Here is an 18,163-nt window from a genome sequence, read left to right as displayed (position 1 = left end):
AGTTTAAGGCCAGTGCCGTTTGTTTAACGAGGGAACGCTCGTGTGTTCGGGACACAGAAAAAGTTGCTCCGCTTTCCGTGTTGCTGATGCGATGCTCTCGTCCAGAGCAGAGCTGAACTATAATGTCAGTATCCACTGAAGCAGGAAAGGAGGTCCGTACCCATACTGGGGTGTTTTTCCTATTTGCTGAAAGCATTCCGTAAACGTCGTCCTCCTTGGCCTGCGCGGCATAAGTGGCCTTCTGGAACAAATTCATGTTTTGTTTCCCCAAAAAATCGATCTCGCCCTGGTGAAAGAAGTACATTCACAACACTGTACACTATTAATTTCCGACTTTTTGTTCCTCCATGTTTTATTTTGTAAATATATCTGATGTTTGGAGCTTGGGTATACAAAATGTAAATACAATTCATGTATTTGTACTAATTCTGATCCATTTGCTGTATAGCCTTTAGGTGTGCAATGCAAATACTATCTAACTCTTGTGTATGGTAACTTTGCACCACTGAACTGTTAGTGAACAAGGTGAAAACTAATAAAGATGCAGCCTTCCAAGGCATTAGCAAGTCACAGTTGTGTGTGCTGTCCCCCCCCCCCCTTTGCTGCCCTGGGTGCTGTGTTTTTCAAGGTGTTTAGTGGTTAAGAGTGGCGGTTTGGAGCGGTTTGATTCCCCACTCCTCCACGTGAGCAATGGATGCTAATCTGGTGAACCGGGTTGGTTTCCCCACTCCTCCACACGAAGCCAGCTGGGTGACCTTGGGCTAGTCACTGCTCTCTTAGAGCTCTCTCAGCCTCACCTACCTTACAGGGTGTCTGTTGTGGGGAGGGGAAGGTGATTGTAAGCCAGTTTGAGTCTTCCTTAAGTGGTAGAGAAAGTCGGCATATAAAAACCAACTCTTTTTCTTCTGTGTGAGAGAGATCTTGTGTCCCTGATCTTGATTCCTGAGATTGCTGTGGATGTTGGAACGGACCTGTGCACAAACAACATCTGAAGTGCTCTGCCAGATCAGAATTTGTTGGGTTTCCAAGAGTGGCTAGAAGAAGAGGGCTACCCTCCCCCCAAATGGAAGAGAGGAGGATGCTGTAAGCTGTTTTGGATCCCCATTGGGGTATAAACTGAGTGAGTGATAGTGCTCGTACTATGCTGCAATCAAGGCTGAATGCTCTCATTTGAAAAAGACATGGAACCCGCAGCATACAGAAAGCTTGACATAAGAACATAAGAAAGGCCCTGCTGGACCAGACCAAGGCCCATCAAGTCCAGCAGTCTATTCACACAGTGGCCAACCAGGGGCCTCCAGGAAGACACAAACAAGATGAGTGCAGCAGCCTGTGTTCCACCGCACCCAAAATAATAGACCTGCCAGCGTCCTATTTACAGTGAAATAAAACGAGTCCAGACCAGCAAACCTGACCCTACCATAAGCATTCGTGCGTCAGAGCTTCATTAGATGCATGAAGTGTCTGTCGATGCTGCTGATGCATTTCTGTTAGCCAGTGTGGTGTAGTGGTTAAGAGCAATGGTTTGGAGTGGTGGACTTTGATCTGGAGAGCGGGGTTTGATTCCCCACTCCTCCACATGAAGCCAGCTGGGTGACCTTGGGCTAGTCACAGCTCTCTTAGAGCTCTCTCAGCCCCACCTACCTCACAGGGTGTCTGTTGTGGGGAGGGGAAGGGGATTGGAAGCTGGTTTGATCCTTAAGTGGCAGAGAAAGTTGGCATATAAAAAACCAACTCTTCTTTGGGAGGGGCCGTGGCTCAGTGGTAGAGCCTCTGCTTGGCATGCAGAAGGTCCCAGGTTCAATCCCCGGCATCTCCAGTTAGAGACTAGGCAGGTAGGTGATGTGAAAGACCCCTGCCTGAGACCCTGGAGAACAGCTGTCAGTCGGAGTAGAAAATACTGACTGATGGACCAAGAGTCTGATTCAGTATAAGGCAGCTTCATATGTTCATGTATTTAACAGTGGCAAACAGAAAAAATAGGGTTGCCAACTCCAGCTTGGGAAATTCATGGAAATTGGGGGTGGGTGGAGGAACTCAGCAGGGATGTAATGCAATAGAGTCCGCTCTCCAAAGCTGCCTTTTCCTCCAGGGGAAACGATTTCTGGAGACCAGCTGTAATTCTGGGAGAACTCCAGGGCTCACCTGGGGGTTGGCGAGCATAACTAGGGTTGCCAGCTCCAGGTTGGGCATTACCTGGAGGTTTTGGGGGTGGGGTCTGAGGAGGGTGGGGTCTGAAAAGGGGGAGGGGCTTCAATGCCATAGAGACCAGCTGCCAAAGTGGCCATTTTCTCCAGGAGAAGGGATCTCTAGCGCATGGAGATCCGTTGTCATAGCGGGCGCTCCCCAGCCACCCCCTGGAGGTTGTAATCACAAACGGCTACAAGTGCTAATTGGAAGTTATAGCAATTCAAAGCAAAAGCACCAGTAAATATTGTGCAAAAAAGATAACAACAACAGGGTTATTGCTCTTAGATAACATATATTCAAAATAGTTCTAATAAGCACAATCCAAATTGAGCAGAACACCACAATAATTATGTACAAAATGGCCTTAAAGAGACCCAATGTGAAAACGCAAGGCGTTACAATGAATAAACATCAGGCACAGTTGCTCAATTCCTATGAGTCCATAAAGTGCAAATGCAATAGTTTAGGCAGCAAAAACCGGGCCTAGTGCGATGGAAATCCGGTATAATTCCATTTCAGGCAATACTTTCTCAAGCTTCATAAGTCCTTCATGGCATCATTTCATGAAGGAGTATACCTTCCTTGTACGCATGGACGGCAAAGTAAGACGTCTAAGCCTAACCCAAAGGCCGCTGTTACAAATGGGTAGGCGGGGGGGGGGGCAAATCCAGCCCCCCGCCGCCGCCGCCCCCAATCTTGGTCTTCGGCCGTGCGTAAAAGCGCACGGCGCCGCTGACCCGCCTGGCCGGTCTGCTGCGCCTGGGAAGCGCGGCGCGCGCCGGCCGCTCTCCGCCTCCCGTGGCCGGAGGCGAGGGACCCGTGCTGGGCTGGGCGGAGCTGGGCGGAGCGGCGCTGGGTCCTCCCCGCGGTGGGCCGGCCCGGACGGCGGCTGGCCGGGGCGGGGAGGGGGAGAGGCTCACAGCCAGCTCCGCCGCCTGCCCAGCCCGACGCAGCAGCCCTCGCCAGCCAGCCAGCCAGCCAGCCAGCGCCATGGCCCAGTGAGTCTCTCCGCCCGCTTGTCTCGGCGCGCCACGCCGGGGCCCCTCCGGCCCGGGCTTGCTCGCAAGTAAGCCCCTGCTCGCTTCCGTGGGGCTTACTCCCGAGGAAGGGGCCCCAGGAGCGCAGCCTGCAGGCAAAGGTCCCTTTGGCCTGTTCCGTAGTAGCTCTCGCGGAGGTTAAGAAGGCTTACTCCCGAGGGCGTGCGCCTTGCTAGGTACCTGTTTACTCGGGGGTAAGCCCCGTGGGGCGTCCTGAGCGAGGAAGGCGCGCGGGGACGCGGTTTTCGTTTCTGCGGCCCCCCCCCCCCCGTGAAAGGCGAGGACTCCTTGCCAGTCTTGAGAAGCCTGCTTGGAAGATTCCCCCCCCCCTTCCTCTAGATCTGTGATCGCTCGGGGGTGGGGGCAGCCCTTCGTGCGTGCTCAGAGGCACTGCCGCTCGCGTTTCCCAGGGCTGAGCCTTTGCAATGGAAATAGAATAGCACGAAATAAGGCTTTCTTATTCCTTTCTTTTCTGTTCAAGGCTCCGAGCGGAGATAGATAGATAGATAGATAGATAGATAGATAGATAGTTAGATAGATAGAGACACAAATACTTGAAACGTGTATTTTAAGCATTTTTTTTCCCTGCCTTTCCTTCAAGGAGGTCACAGTGGCAGACATGGTTCTCCCTTTTGAGTTCACATCAGCCCTGTGAGGTAGGCCAGACGAAGAGCGTGCCTGCCTCAAGGTCACTCAGTGAGTTTTGTGGCAGAGCGAGGATTTGAGCCTGAGGTCCCCCTCTGCCCTGATCGAGCACTCTTAATTATTTTGCCACCCAGGCTGTCTGGATAAGATAACACTCTTGGGGGCAATCCAACTGGGTTAAACTGTATCCGTCACTTTTGACCTGTCACATGAACACATGAAGCTGCCTTATACTGAATCAGACCCTCGGCCCATCAAAGTCAGTATTGTCTACTCAGACTGGCAGCGGCTCTCCAGGGTCTCAGGCAGAGGTCTTTTACATCACCTACTTGCCTAGTCCCTTTAACTGGAGATGCCGGGGATTGAACCTGGGACCTTCTGCATGCCAAGCAGATGCTCTACCACTGAGCCACAGCCCCTCCCCAAAGGGGGAGGGGTGATCCCTGTTTGTAGAAAACTAGCATACTAGGCTGGAATCTTTCTCCCAGCCTGGCTAGTTTTCTGCCTTCAGGGCTTTTAGAGGAGCATTCAGTTGCCAAACCTGCCCCTGCAGCCTGAACTTGTACTGCCCAGATCGACCGGCTGCTTATCTAAGCCAGGCCTAAGAAGTTGTAGATGGCTGAGGTGCAAAACGGGAGGTCATGCCCAAGGCGGAGGGGGTGGGTGGTGGTGTGGCGGGGGGCAGGGTTGCCACACACTGGTGCTTTTCTTAGCAGGGTCCAGTTTTGCAATTTGGAATAATGTGAAAGACCAGGGACTCCACCTCTGGGTGATCTAAGCCGGTTGAACCTGGGGCTGAGCCGGGGTTTAATTCTCCGTTTCTGGCTTTGGAACGGCAAGCGCTGTATGCTTCTTCCCTCCTGTCCTTCCTGAAATGTCCTCCTGTCTCTCTGATGAGGAAGTCTCTTGTTGAGACATGGAGAAGGAAATCAAATGCGCCGGTTTCAACTTTGTGCTCTCTGCGTCAGTTATCTAATCTCTAAGAAGGACGTGGTGTGGCTGAGATGTGGGCTGATGGTCCCACACAGACGGTAACCAGCACATGTGCTTTGAAACTGAACTTTCCTGTTCTGGGGGTACTTTGACATGCTGGCCGGCTGGCAGGGCTAATGACACACCAAATACCGAGTGGGGTAATCCATCTGCTTCCCGATTGGAGCTCTGTGGCAACCATGTCAAGGGACTTTTGCAAGCGACGCTCTTCCTCTTCTGACCTCTGAAATCTTGAGAGTCTTGCAAAAGACTCTCCCTTGCTTGCGAATAGCAATAGCAGCCTGTGTCTCCATGGTACCACAGGGCCGGGGTGGGGGCCTCCATGCAAGCTGCATGCCTGCAAAAGAGAGAGAGCTGGACCTGAAGGAAAATATGCTTTTTCATGGACATGGCGAAGTATATATTGCAATGCTGACTTACACGCCGTCATCCTGCCCTTCTGAAGGGACACTGTGGAAACATTTTGGCTCAGGATCTGCTCCAGTTGGGAAGGAAGCAAATCTTCCCAGTTGGGTCAGATTGGCTAGTGACCTATGGAGACCTGCTCCTGTCATTAGAGGCTCCTGTGGGTCCCTTGCTGTGGTGTAGCTGTCAGCCAACAGGTAGAAGGATCGTAATGAAAGCTGATCGCTGGCCCGTTATGTTGCATCTTCCTTGTTTTCAGAGCAGACATTGCTTTGATCGGACTGGCCGTGATGGGGCAGAACTTGATCCTCAACATGAACGACCACGGCTTCGTGGTGAGTAAAATGGCGTGCGACCCCTGCGGGGTTTTTGGAGGAGGGTGGTGGTCTTCATTGCAAGCAAAAAATTCCACACAAGGTGCTGTATACATTTTAGACGAGTGATCTCTGCATTTTAGACGAGTGAACCTGCTCTGACATCTTATGGGTTACAGTATTTACTCAAATGCACAACTAGGTTTTTCCACTGGTATGCTGTAAAAAAAGAGTGTTGTCCTACGTTCGTGTATGAGTTAGCTGTGTCCAATATTCTTTAAAAAAATGTGTACAACTTTGTAAGGGGGTCATCTTACATCAGGGTCATCTTCCTTTTGAGTAAATATAGCACATTAGAAAGAAATCTGAGGGAGCTGAGGATTGTCCAGGAATGGGGTCTGGTTTTGCCTGGGGCTTTCTGAATGTTTCCCTCAATGGTCGTTTCCCTCAACGATCAATCTCTGGAGGTAATGGCTCTGTTAGCAATCCTGCAGTTCAAACCCAAAGGTTGTTTTTAAGGAGCTGAACCAGGTTAAATGTGTTTTGAGCCAAGCCGATCTTCAGGAGAAATGTACACTACTAAAACATATGCACCTTGGAGTGGGAAATAACATTCTAGGGCTGGAATGAGCCTTTAATGAAAGGGACAATCTTTCAGAAGCAGTGCTGAGTCTTCCAAGCGCAGTCCCAGCCTCGCCTTTTCTTCCCCAGGTGTGCGCTTTCAACAGGACAGTTTCCAAAGTAGACGACTTCCTGGCGAAAGAAGCCAAGGGCACTAAAGTGATCGGGGCTCATTCCTTAGAAGAAATGGTCTCCAAGCTGAAGAAGCCCCGCCGGATCATCCTGCTGGTGAAGGCCGGAAGTGCTGTGGACGATTTCATCAACAAATTGGTGAGCCCCCTTCCCTTCCCAGATGCACCACTTGCTTCGCCTAGTGTCATGGGAGTTCCGCCCAACCCCCTCCTTTTTGGAAACAGCTTTCCATTACTTCCTCTTCCTGTTTAGCCTCATCTTCAGGGTAAATTATCTTTAAACCCACCTGCTTTGTATGGTCGGCCAAAATGAGAAGCTCAAAACGCCAGTTTGTACCTCTCTTGCCCGCAGGTGCCATTGCTGAGTGCCGGAGACATCATTATTGACGGAGGGAATTCTGAGTACAGGGATACCACGGTATGTATGGCTGGCATTTGTGTCGTCCTCACTCTCCACAGAGTGTATGGATGTGATTTTATTCCTGGCAGTGAGCCTGGACAGTGTAGGTTAGCAGTGACTTGAAAGAGGGCTTGGGGAGGGGCTGTAGCTCAGTGGTAGAGCATCTGCTTGGCCTGCAGAAGGTCCCAGGTTCAATCCCTGGCATCTCCAGTTAAAGGGACTAGGCAAGTAGGTGATGTAAAAGACCCCGGCTTGAGACCCTGGAGAGCTGCTGCCAGTCTGAGTACCAATACGGACTTTGATGGACCCAGGGCCCGATTCACTATAAGGCAGCTTCATGTGTTCATGTGTACTTGTCCAGCGGCCTTCCAGATACTTTCATGTATGAGTGAATGTTCTTGTTCCAAGTCTTAATGTTCTGTCTAGCGAGTCCCCAGGGAGGAATTTGGTGCCAGTACTGTGCCACTCCCCATACTAAAGGGAAGCCAAATAAGGATCATTTTCTTCCTGCCCCATGTGATCACAGAGGGTTTATTGGGGGTTCTCCTGTGTGAAATCTGAAGGGTAGTTACAAGGACAGGGCCTTCTCTACTATGTCCCCTTTTCCAAGGTGCTGTTGTAGAAATAAGCATTTTAGTTGAAATGTTACTGTTTGATGTTTAAACAACATTGTTTCACAAGCTGCTGTATTTGGTGGTTTTAAATAACTAAAATTAAGGAACTGCCGAATTGTGTATATTTTAATTTTTTAAATGTTTTCATGCTTGATGTTTGCTGCCTTGGGGACCCTCTTTGAATGGAAAGGTTGCATAGAAATGTTTTAAACAAAACAATAAATATTGTTGGGAAGTACAAAGTGTTTGATACCACATAATCTTCCCTTTGGGATAATGATCATTCTCTCTCTTTTCCACACAGAGGCGTTGCAAGGACCTAAAAGAGAAGGGAATCTTGTTTGTCGGGAGCGGGGTTAGCGGTGGAGAAGAAGGTGCCCGGTATGGCCCCTCACTCATGCCAGGGGGTGCCAAAGAGGCCTGGTAAGTATCTATTTTGTTCTGGCTTTAACTCTTTGGGATACTGAAGGTGGCATTTTTGTCATTATAATCTACATTATGTAATGCAGTTATATTTAAACACTCATGTGTTACACAGCTGCAGGGAACTTCAGTAATGGAAGCCAACCTTCCCTGGGCGAGGAGCTTGTCTCTTGTGCCAGGCTTCCCAAAATCTCAGGCAGAAAAGGGTCTTTTCTAATGCTTCCTACCTGAGATCCAGTGGCCTATTGGCCGGTAAGGCCTCCGGGACTTCACCCGGTAGGCTGGTGGTCAGTGGCAGAAAGGTGGCACCTGGCCTGGATGAGGTGGTGCCCGGATGGCTGCTTCTTCCTCCCTTCCTCCTTTGTGGGGCTAGAGATTGGGTAGACCGACTTCTTCTTCTGCCTCCCTCTTGTAAAGATGCCAGGTTTGCATGCGAACCATATTTTCTTTTGGTGAGTGACAACCCCTTCTAGTGGATCTTGGGCCACCAACATTAATAAAATACAGTAGTGGGTCATCTTTGCTTGTCTGTCTTTGCAGATTTCTGTTCTGTTTGCTTGGTAGCAACACTGTGTTATTTTGCAGCCTGGTCCTAGTTTGAACCAGAGGGGTGGGTGGGAAGGATGCTAGTCCCCATTGAATCAGATTGGTCTTACATCCTAGTAAACATGCCGAGGATTGTGGCCTTTGTCTCCGAGCCATTTATTTTGGCTTTTGCTGAAGAAGCTGCAGCTCACGGTTATTATGCAGCAGCCTTTTCCTTCTTGAATTAGATTGTGGAGAGATAATGTGCTAATGCCATGATGTTACCAGGGATTTTTCCTCTTATGGGTCACCTCTGCCGGGTAGTTGTTGAACATGCTGCTCTTTCTTCGCAGGCCTCACATCAAGACGATATTTCAGAGCATCGCAGCCAAAGTGGGAACTGGGGAGCCTTGCTGTGATTGGGTATGTCTTGATGAGAACACATCTGAGAGATGAATTCTGGAAGGAGCATGTAAAGGGATGTGGGCAGGAATTATGTTGCATGAGCCCTGTTTTCTCCTGGTAGAACTGAAGTCTTCAGAGGTGGCATCTTCTAGAGTTAGCACTGTCACTAGAAGAAGGGAGAAAACACCCTCCATCTACCTCAGTTGAACTCTGAATGATATCCTGTTTTGCTTTGTGTCTGGCAGGTGGGGGACGAGGGTGCTGGACATTTTGTGAAGATGGTGCATAACGGGATTGAGTATGGAGACATGCAGTTGATCTGTGAGGCTTATCACCTGATGAAAGATGTGTTGGGTATGGACCATGACGAGATGGCCAAGGTGAGTCTGGGCGTGAACTCAACTTCTTGATAATTAAGGATGCAATGATTCAATCGAGTAAAAGCCTTTGGATTGACAAAAAGATTCCTTCCGTTCAATTGGGAGGAAGGTTGTTATTTTTTTTAAATAGTGGAGTGTTTGTAGTACAAATGTTGTGCCATCTTAGAAGAGGTATTTCCCCTTCTCTCTAAGAAAAGGAATGGCTCTTCTCATATGGCTAGATTCAAATCCAGCAGCACCTTATAGACCAACAAGATTTTCAGGTCATGAGCTTTCAAGAGTCAAACCTGCCTTTGTCAGGTCTGATGAAGAGAGCTTTGACTCTTGAAAGCTCATACCGCAAAAATCTTGGTGTCTAAGGTGTCACTGGAATCAAATCTAGCTGTTCTACTGCAGACCAACAGAGTTATTTTCCTGAACCTTCTAACATGGGACCTCCTATAAAATGTACATATCATTTGATGATCAAGAAAGAATGCTTTTATTTCATTTATAGCACCTTGTTTCATACATATGCAGATTTAATTGACTAATTGATTAAAACTCATACAATTCCTCAGCTAAGATTTCTTTAATCAGGTAGTAGGCCTATTAAGTAAAGGGTATTTGGGTCGTCCTCGCTGACTGGGACAGGGAGATCAGATTTGAAATATGTTTCAGAGCCTTGCTTGTATTTATCTCCTGACTCGGAGAAATGCCGTTTGGTGTTTGTTTTGAACTCTTCCATGGACTCTGGCTTAGTAAATCCAACTGTCCTCCACTCACCTAAGCTTGCGTACGAGGATTCATATTAGGCCCAGGAGATGGAGAAGGCTTGAGAGACCTGATTAACCTGCTCATAAGGAGCATGTGGATGATGTGCCTCAAGACAATGAGAGAGTCCACACCCCTTGGTTTTTAGCCTGAAGGTGGGAGGTGGTGAGCCACAGAACATGGAAAATTGAATGATCATCATGTTGGATATTTTCTGTTCAGTTGATATTCTTGATTATATTTTGGTGTTCATGTGATTTTCAGCTGGCATGGAGAGTTCTTTTGTTTGTGGCTACAAACAGATCACTAAAAATGACACCCTAGAATGAGTTTAGGTAGCTCTGTTCTTAAAAAAGTTTTGACTGACTTGACCTCTTCCTTTCCTGCCCTCAGGTGTTTGAGGACTGGAATAAGACAGAATTGGACTCTTTCCTAATTGAAATCACCGCCAACATCTTGAAGTACTGTGATGCTGACGGCAAACATTTGCTTCCCAAAATCAGGGACAGTGCCGGCCAGAAGGGCACAGGGAAATGGACTGCCATTTCTGCCTTGGAGTATGGTATCCCTGTCACTTTGATCGGTAAACAACTGAGCTGTATTTCCCCCCTAAAATGCAGTGAGGATTGGCGAGTGATGGGTGGGAGGCAGAGCTTAGGGGTGCTGAGATCAGTCTGTTATAAACGTAAAATGAGATATTCGGGCTTAGGGCTTTGTATTTGTTTGAGTTTGCAGCGTGAGCGTGGAATCTCCAAAACATGGAGGTTAGACACACTTTCAACCTGCTCTGCTCTATCTCTGGATTCAAGTTTGTCAGACTGAGGTTCTTCTTAGAACTGTGAAATGTGATCCTTTGACTGGAGATTGAACCTGAGATCATCTTCATGCAAAGCTTATTATGCTCCACTGCTGAGCTCCAAGCTCTTTCCCTACCTGCCTGGACACAGCAAATCCCCTTGCTTTGCTGTGTATGTTGGCTGCCTTTCAAGTATTCAAGCTCCTTCAGATAGGATTCAGGTGTGGCCTGTAAGCAAAGACTGCTCCTTACTGGGAAGGGCACACCTGCACAGTGGTTTGGGTTGTCAGCAACATAAGAACATAAAAAAAGCCCTGCTGGATCAGACCAAGGCCCATCAAGTCCAGCAGTCTGTTCACACAGTAGCCAACCAGGTGCCTCTAGGAAGCCCACAAAAGACAAAAACAGTAGCATTATCCTGTCTGTGTTCCACAGCAACGAATATAATAGGCAAGCTCTTCTGATACTAGAGAGAATAGGTATGCATCATGACTAGTATTCATTTTTACAATAGCCATGGATAGCCCTCTCCTCCATGAACATGTCCACTCCCCTCTTAAAGCCTTGCCAGTTGGCAGCCATCACCACATCCTGGGGCAGGGAGTTCCACAATTAAACTGGGTTGTGTGAAGAACGTGGAGCAAAGAAATGCCCTGTCTCTTTAACAGAGGTTGAATGTGTGCAAATGGGCAGGTGAGGTTGTTCATGGCATGGAGGTAAATAACATCCCATTATTAAACAAAGAGGATATTTTCCCCCCTCCAGGTAGTTTCCCCCCTCCAGGTAGTTGGCAACAACAGTCCTTAAGCAAATCTTCCAGCTTTGTCAGGTGTCAAGCTGCTGGTTCTTCTTCCTTCTTTGTTGTATCAGCATGACTTGCGAGTTTCAGCCCTGAAACAGCAGAGTCATTCCCTGCCTTTCTCCGGAAGACTGTGGGTTGGGCAATGGTGTGTGGTGGTGGGGGGTGGAGATCATCAAAGAAGCCTGTGTAGAGAAGTATGAGTCACTTGCAGGGACCTAGAGAGACTGTTTCCTTTTCATTGTAATCAATCAGTCCTTCTCTTTTGGCAAAGGCCATTATAACTTAACTCCAAACAATTAACACATAGAGGCAAAGAGCAAAAAGAAATGAGACCCACCATAAAAATTAAACACAGCCAGTTTTCTAACTAAATAAATCTTGTGTCATTTATCTGCAGAGCATCTCACAAAAGACTAAACTATATATGATCCCCAAAACCTACCCTTACAAAAATATTACAAACAGATGGGTCTTACTTCCTAGTAAACAGGCCGAGGATTGTATCCTTTGTCCCCTAACACCTGTCTTCTTGGAGCTGTATAGTTCTCGCTCACACACATGGGAATGTGGGTTATTTTACCAAGCTGCGTTGGTTGTTCAAGTGGCAACCTGGCCTAATTGCCACTGCTGTGACCTTACACTTTGTGACCTTGGAATCTCTGTCTAAAGGGGAAGCGGTCTTTGCCCGATGTCTGTCTTCTCTCAAGGACGAAAGGGAGCAGGCCAGCAAGCTGCTCAGCGGACCCAAAGTCACTCAGTTTAGCGGTGATAAAGCTACCTTTCTGGAGGACATCCGCAAAGTGAGTAGGAGACGAGTCCTCTCCTGTGTGCTGTCAAACTGTTTGGATTGGTGTTCTTCAGTGTGCATTTTATTAGGAGGTTTTGTGCTGCCCTCTTTTTATGCGCTTTTGTGATTGCTTTGTTCTTCTCGTAAGCCCACTAAGCAGGGTGTGAAGGCAAGATCTCTCTCATCTCCTGCTGCTGTGTTGTTTCGCTGGCGGGGATTCGAGGGACCCCTTAACCTGAAAAAGGTGGGGTATGCAAGTCAGGAATTCTCTTGCTCTGTCTCTGACCTTTAAGGATGCTGGGTACAGAGCCGGAATTCTCAGTCCATGTTGTTCTGAACATAAGAAGAGCCCTGCTGAATCAGACCAGTGGCCCATCTTGTCCAGTATCCTGTCTGGCACAGTGGCCAACCAATTCCTCTGGAGCAGTGGTTCCCAACCTTTTTTTGACCAGGGACCACAAGGACTTTTTTGTTCAGTGCAGGGACCCCAAGGTTCAAAATAAAAATTCCGAGAATTTGAAAATAAACTTTAATCATAACTGTTAGTTAAACATTAAGCTTAGAATAATATTTGAAAATATATTTTTATAATAGAGAACTTTTAATTGAAAATATTAATTTATTATGGGTTTATAACTTTGTTTCGCGGACCTTAATTTAGTTCTCACGGACCCCTGGGGGTCCACGGACCCCTGGTTGGGAACCAGTGCTCTGGAGAGACAACAACCAGGCACCGAGGCTGAGAGCCAGCATTGTGTAGTGGTTAAGAGCGGTGATTAAAAGTGACGGACTCTAATCCGGAGAACCGGCTTGGTTTCCCCACTCCTCCACATGAAGCCAGCTGGGTGACCTTGGGCTAGTCACAGCTCTCTCAGAACTCTCTCAGTCCCACCTACCTCACAGGGTGTCTGTTGTGGGGAAGGGAAGGTGATTGTAAGCTGGTTTGATTCTTCCTTAAGTGGTAGAGAAAGTCGGCATATAAAAACCAGCTCTTCTTCCCCTGACGGTGCCTCCTGTCAATTCAGAGATTGACTGCCTCTGAATGTGGAGGTTCCCTTTAGTCACTATGGCTAGCAGACCTCTCCTCCATGAATCTGTCTAATCCCCTTTTAAATCTGTCTATGCTTGTGGCCATTGCTACACGCTCGGGCAGGGAATCCCACAGTTTAATCATTCGTTGTGTACAGAAATGTTTCCTTTTGTTCGTCCTGACTCTGCTGCCCATCAGCTTCATTAGATGCTCTCTGTTGGGGATGGTGGATCATTTTTGCTGGCCACGGGTCCCTAGCAAATGTTTGACCTTCCTCTGGGACTGCCCTGGGCAAGAGCTCCCTTTCTCATCTCGGCTTCTGGCTTCCTTCCTAGGCCCTCTATGCTTCGAAGATTATTTCCTATACACAGGGCTTCATGCTGCTGAGGCAGGCGGCCGAAGAGTTTGGCTGGACGCTGAATTACGGAGCCATTGCCCTCATGTGGAGGGGAGGCTGTATCATCAGAAGGTGAGTGTGGAGAGAGGATGCCATTAGAGGCATGGGCATTTATGAGAGGGAACAGTCCTCTCTCAACTCAGAGTTTGGCTGTGTGTGCAGAAGTGCAGAAGGAACTCCGTACAAAGTACGGAATTTAGTTTCCTGAGACATGCTTTTTTAAAAGCAAGTCTCTTGCTCTTGGTGGTGGGATGTACCATCAAATTACAACTGACTTATGGCCACCCCATGGGGCTTTCAAGGCAAGAGATGTTCAGAGGCGGTTCGCTATCACCTGCTTCTGTATAGAGATCCTGGACTTCCTTGGAGGTCTCCCATCCAAGTTCTAACCAGGGCTGACCCTGCTTAGCTTCTGAGATGTGATGAGTTCAGTCTCTGGTCCCTCCAGGTCAGGGCTTCTGGCTCTTACAGCTGTGCAAAGATGCTTGAATCTACATGGAGAATACCCAGTGAAATCTCTCAGTAGCTGGATAATGTTTCTAGTGGATGGGGTGAGGGATCAGTGAAGTGCGTAACTCAGTATGATCAGTGAAATCCAAATAAAACTAATTTCATTTTAGTGCAGCCTTGGCTATAGCCAGGAAAATGCCAGGTGCATACTTTATTGAGTACCTATATATTTTAATGGTGGCATGTAGGAATCAGGGATGTAATTTGATAACTTGATTTTATTTGCAAGTTTTAATTGGTTGATCAGTTAAATCCAGCATTAAGTGTGCATATGTTTAAAATAGTAGTTCCCTGCTTGATTCACAAGCCTCTTGGTTCTGGGCCTTCTATTTATTCTACACACTACATTGTGTGTGTTCTTTACAGTGTTTTCCTGGGGAAGATCAAGGAAGCGTTTGACCGCAATCCTGACCTCCAAAACCTATTGTTGGACAACTTTTTTAAGAACGCAGTGGAGAAATCTCAGGTGTGTTTCCCATGGAGGAGGAGGGTGAAGAAGGGAAATGAATAACAACAGTCTGAAAGTTGCTTCAGAAACATGCAGAAAGAGTCTGTGCCGTGCAGAATTCTGCATCGTTACAATCTCAGTTTTAAATGTCAAGTCTGGACTTTATTGCTCCAAAGACACACTTGAAAATGTGTGGACTGATTGATGAAATCTCTTAGCAGGAGTAGCAGTGATCAGGAGGGTGTGATGTGAGCGATTTATGCAAAATGTAATTTATTCAAAAGCAGAATTTGTTTTTCTGATGTACTGTGCACTTTATTTAGTTTTAAAGTTCTAAGTTGTAGGTTTTAATCTTGATGTATTAGTATGTATTTTATTTGATTTGTTCGTAACTGAGCCTGGCTTTGCCTTGGAGGGTGGGGTATAAACTTAATAAATAGATAAAATAAAAAATAACTATGCCTGGTAATGTTTCGTCTACTGGTTCTCAGACTTGTTTGTAGAATGTTGGTAGGCTTGGCAGCAACATATTCTTCTTCATCTCTCCGTAAGGAATCCTGGCGACGTGCCATCTGCACAGGTGTCCAGACTGGCATCCCCATGCCATGTTTCACCACTGCACTTTCATTCTATGATGGGTACAGGCATGGTACTCTGCCAGCTAACCTGATTCAGGTAAGCAGGTTTAACAAGTAACCAAGGGATGGAGGCTCTTTGGAAGCTTATCCCATTGTTTATCTTCTGCCCCTTAACAGATGGACCAGTTGAACATACAAGAGTGAACGTATGAATCTGCCATTTAATGAGTTTACACCATGGTCCCTCTAGCTCAGTGCTGTCTCCTCTGTTTGACAATGGCTTTCCAAGAGAGCCAGCGTGGTGTAGTGGTTAAGAGCGGTGGTTTGGAGTGGTGGAGTCTGATCTGGAGAGCAGGGTTTGATTCCCTGCTCCTCCACGTGAGCGGCGGAGGCTAATCTGGTGAAATTGATTTGTTTCCTCGCTCCTCCACATGAAGCCAGCTGGGTGGCTTTGGGCTAGTCTCACTCACTCAGCCCCACCTATCTCACAGGGTGTCTGTTGTGGGGAAGGGAAGGGAAGGTGATTGTAAGCTGGTTTGAGACTTCCTTAAGTGGTAGAGAAAGTCGGCATATAAACATCAACTCTTCTTCTTCTATATACTCAAGAATCCTTCATTAGAGATGTCTGGGTTGAACCCTGGAACTTCAGCCCGCCAAGTTTATACTCTGCCACTGAGCTGTAATTACTTCACTGGAAACACTGTAGTCTTCCTGCTCCTCTGATTTAGCAATAATTTGAGCAAGATTTCGTACAGATTTCTTTTAATCGGTCTGGTGGTTTATCTGGTGGTCTATTGAACTTATTTAACGGTATTTCGGCAGCCTTGATTTTAATGTATTGTTTTGTATGCAATCTCTTGTAGGCTCAGCGGGATTATTTTGGTGCCCACACCTATGAACTGTTGTCACAGCCGGGCAAGTTCATCCACACTAACTGGACCGGGCATGGGGGCACGGTGTCCTCTTCATCATACAATGCCTAGCAGGAACACTGAAGTGAAAAATACTGTAGACTCAAGACATTCCTTTTGCTGGCTAGTCTATTCCTTCGGCACTTTCCCGACAGCACATTTGTGAACTTTTGCTTTTAAAAAATTGTTGTTGCGTCCTGTATGGAGGCCAAAATAAACTCCATTGACAAATTAAATTCTGTGCATGGTGTAGTGGTTAACTCTAATGTGGAGGACCAGGTTTGATTCCCCACTCCTCCACATGAGCGGCGGAGGCTAATCTGGTGCACCGGGTTGGTTTCCCCACTCCATATGAAGCCAGCTGGGTGACCTTGGGCTAGTCACAGCTCTCTTAGAGCTCTCTCAGCCCTACCTACCTCACAGGGTGTCTGCTGTGGGGAGGGGAAGGAGATTGTAAACCGATTTGATTCTTCCTTAAGTGGTAGAGAAAATCGGCATATAAAAACCAACTCTTCTTCTTCCACTTCTGCTACATTATTATCTTTATTTGGTGAGCTTCACTTTGCATATAACAAAGAGTCTCTGTTCCCTGTATTTTTATCCCATCCTTCCTCCAAGAATGGTGTACGTGGTTCTCCTTTCCCCTTCTCGCAACAACCTCGTGAGGTAGGCTTAGCTGCAGTGAAATGGCTGGCCCAAGGTCACCCTCAAGGCAGAGCGGGGATTTTGAATCTTAGCCTCTCCCATCCTCAGCACTCTGTTGACTAAGAATGGGTGGGATATAAATCAAATAAATTTGTAAAAGTATCCAGTAAATCCTTGGCAGAGGTGAGTGTTGGCTCCATATTTTCCGGACGGGAACAAACATCAGTTTCAATCAAGACTAAACAGGATGCAATTCATTCTGTTTAATATTTCTTGCTGCAGCTTTACCAGACCCATAACTTTTCTTTCTGTGATAGTATGCAAACTGAAGAAGGTGGATCTCTAGAGAATATCCTGTATTTATTTCTCTAACTGAAATATCATCACTAGCGTGAGCTCAAAACCATTTGCAATATGACAACCAAACATAATCAAACATAGGCAACCTATTATGTTTCAATCTATTTAATTTTTATATAGTAATGAAAATAAGTGCCTGCTTCTTGACTGCCTAGTAGCCTTTGACCTGAACAGCCAGAGCGCTGTAAGAAGGGAGCAATACTTGTTTGATAAGAATTGGATAGAACACTCGATGGAGAGAACACTTTTTTATATTTTCCACAATAAAAGTTAGAGATCCAGTCTGATCCAGTCAGCTGAAAAGAGCAAGAGTCCAGTAGCACCTTAAAGACTAACAACATTTCTTGGCAGGGTATGAGCTTTTGTAAGCCACAGCTCACTTCTTCAGACACAGAGTTCAGATATAGACAATGCATTCTCCTGGATTGAATAGAGACTTGGAATTCCTGTCTCGTTACCAATGCTGATTTCTCCACGCCTATTTCCCCTCTGCATATCACACCAAATCCAATCACACCTGCTAATGCCATTTACTTGCTTTTGACATTTACATTGCCGTTATGTGTCCAATTCTCTCTTCTCTACTTAGGGATAGACGGACTCACATTCTAGCTGTATCCTGAGAAGTGAGCGGTGGCTCTCAAAAGCTCATCCCTTGCCAGAAATGTTAGTCTTTAAGGTGCTACTGGACTCCTGCGCTTTTCTACTGCTAGTGACAGACTGACACACACACATATATATAAAGGTAAAGGTCCCCTGTGCAAGCACCGGGTCATTCCTGACCCATGGGGTGACGTCACATCCTGACGTTTCCTGGGCACACACACATATATATATATACACACACAAGGGCGCGCCCAGGAAACGTCGGGATGTGACGTTTTTATATATATATATATATATATATATATATATATATATATATATATAATATATAAAAAAATTCATTTTTAATTAAGGGTACAGAAAAACGAAAGAAGGGGAAAAACAAATACGTGTATACTCGAATGTACTTGATAATTCACAGTGGGTAGCCGTGTTAGTCTGTCTGCAGCAGTAGAAA

General features: G+C 46.8%; 1 protein-coding gene across 1 annotated transcript; it reads left to right on the top strand.

Moving 5' to 3' along the window:
* Nucleotides 1-3,180: 3,180 nt before the first annotated feature.
* PGD (phosphogluconate dehydrogenase) lies at nt 3,181-16,239 on the top strand. Its single transcript, XM_056865630.1, has 13 exons — nt 3,181-3,188; nt 5,530-5,605; nt 6,296-6,475; nt 6,689-6,754; nt 7,655-7,773; nt 8,652-8,721; nt 8,949-9,083; nt 10,230-10,419; nt 12,104-12,234; nt 13,587-13,720; nt 14,525-14,624; nt 15,159-15,281; nt 16,048-16,239. Exons 1-13 carry the CDS (start codon nt 3,181-3,183, stop codon nt 16,165-16,167), a joined length of 1,452 nt encoding a protein of 483 aa, XP_056721608.1. The 3' UTR covers nt 16,168-16,239.
* Nucleotides 16,240-18,163: the final 1,924 nt, after the last annotated feature.

This window comes from Euleptes europaea, chromosome 19, assembly GCF_029931775.1.
Source record: "Euleptes europaea isolate rEulEur1 chromosome 19, rEulEur1.hap1, whole genome shotgun sequence".
Taxonomy (NCBI): domain Eukaryota; kingdom Metazoa; phylum Chordata; class Lepidosauria; order Squamata; family Sphaerodactylidae; genus Euleptes; species Euleptes europaea.
Note: the sequence above shows the minus strand (reverse complement) of the source record. Positions and strands in the feature narration are given on the sequence as shown.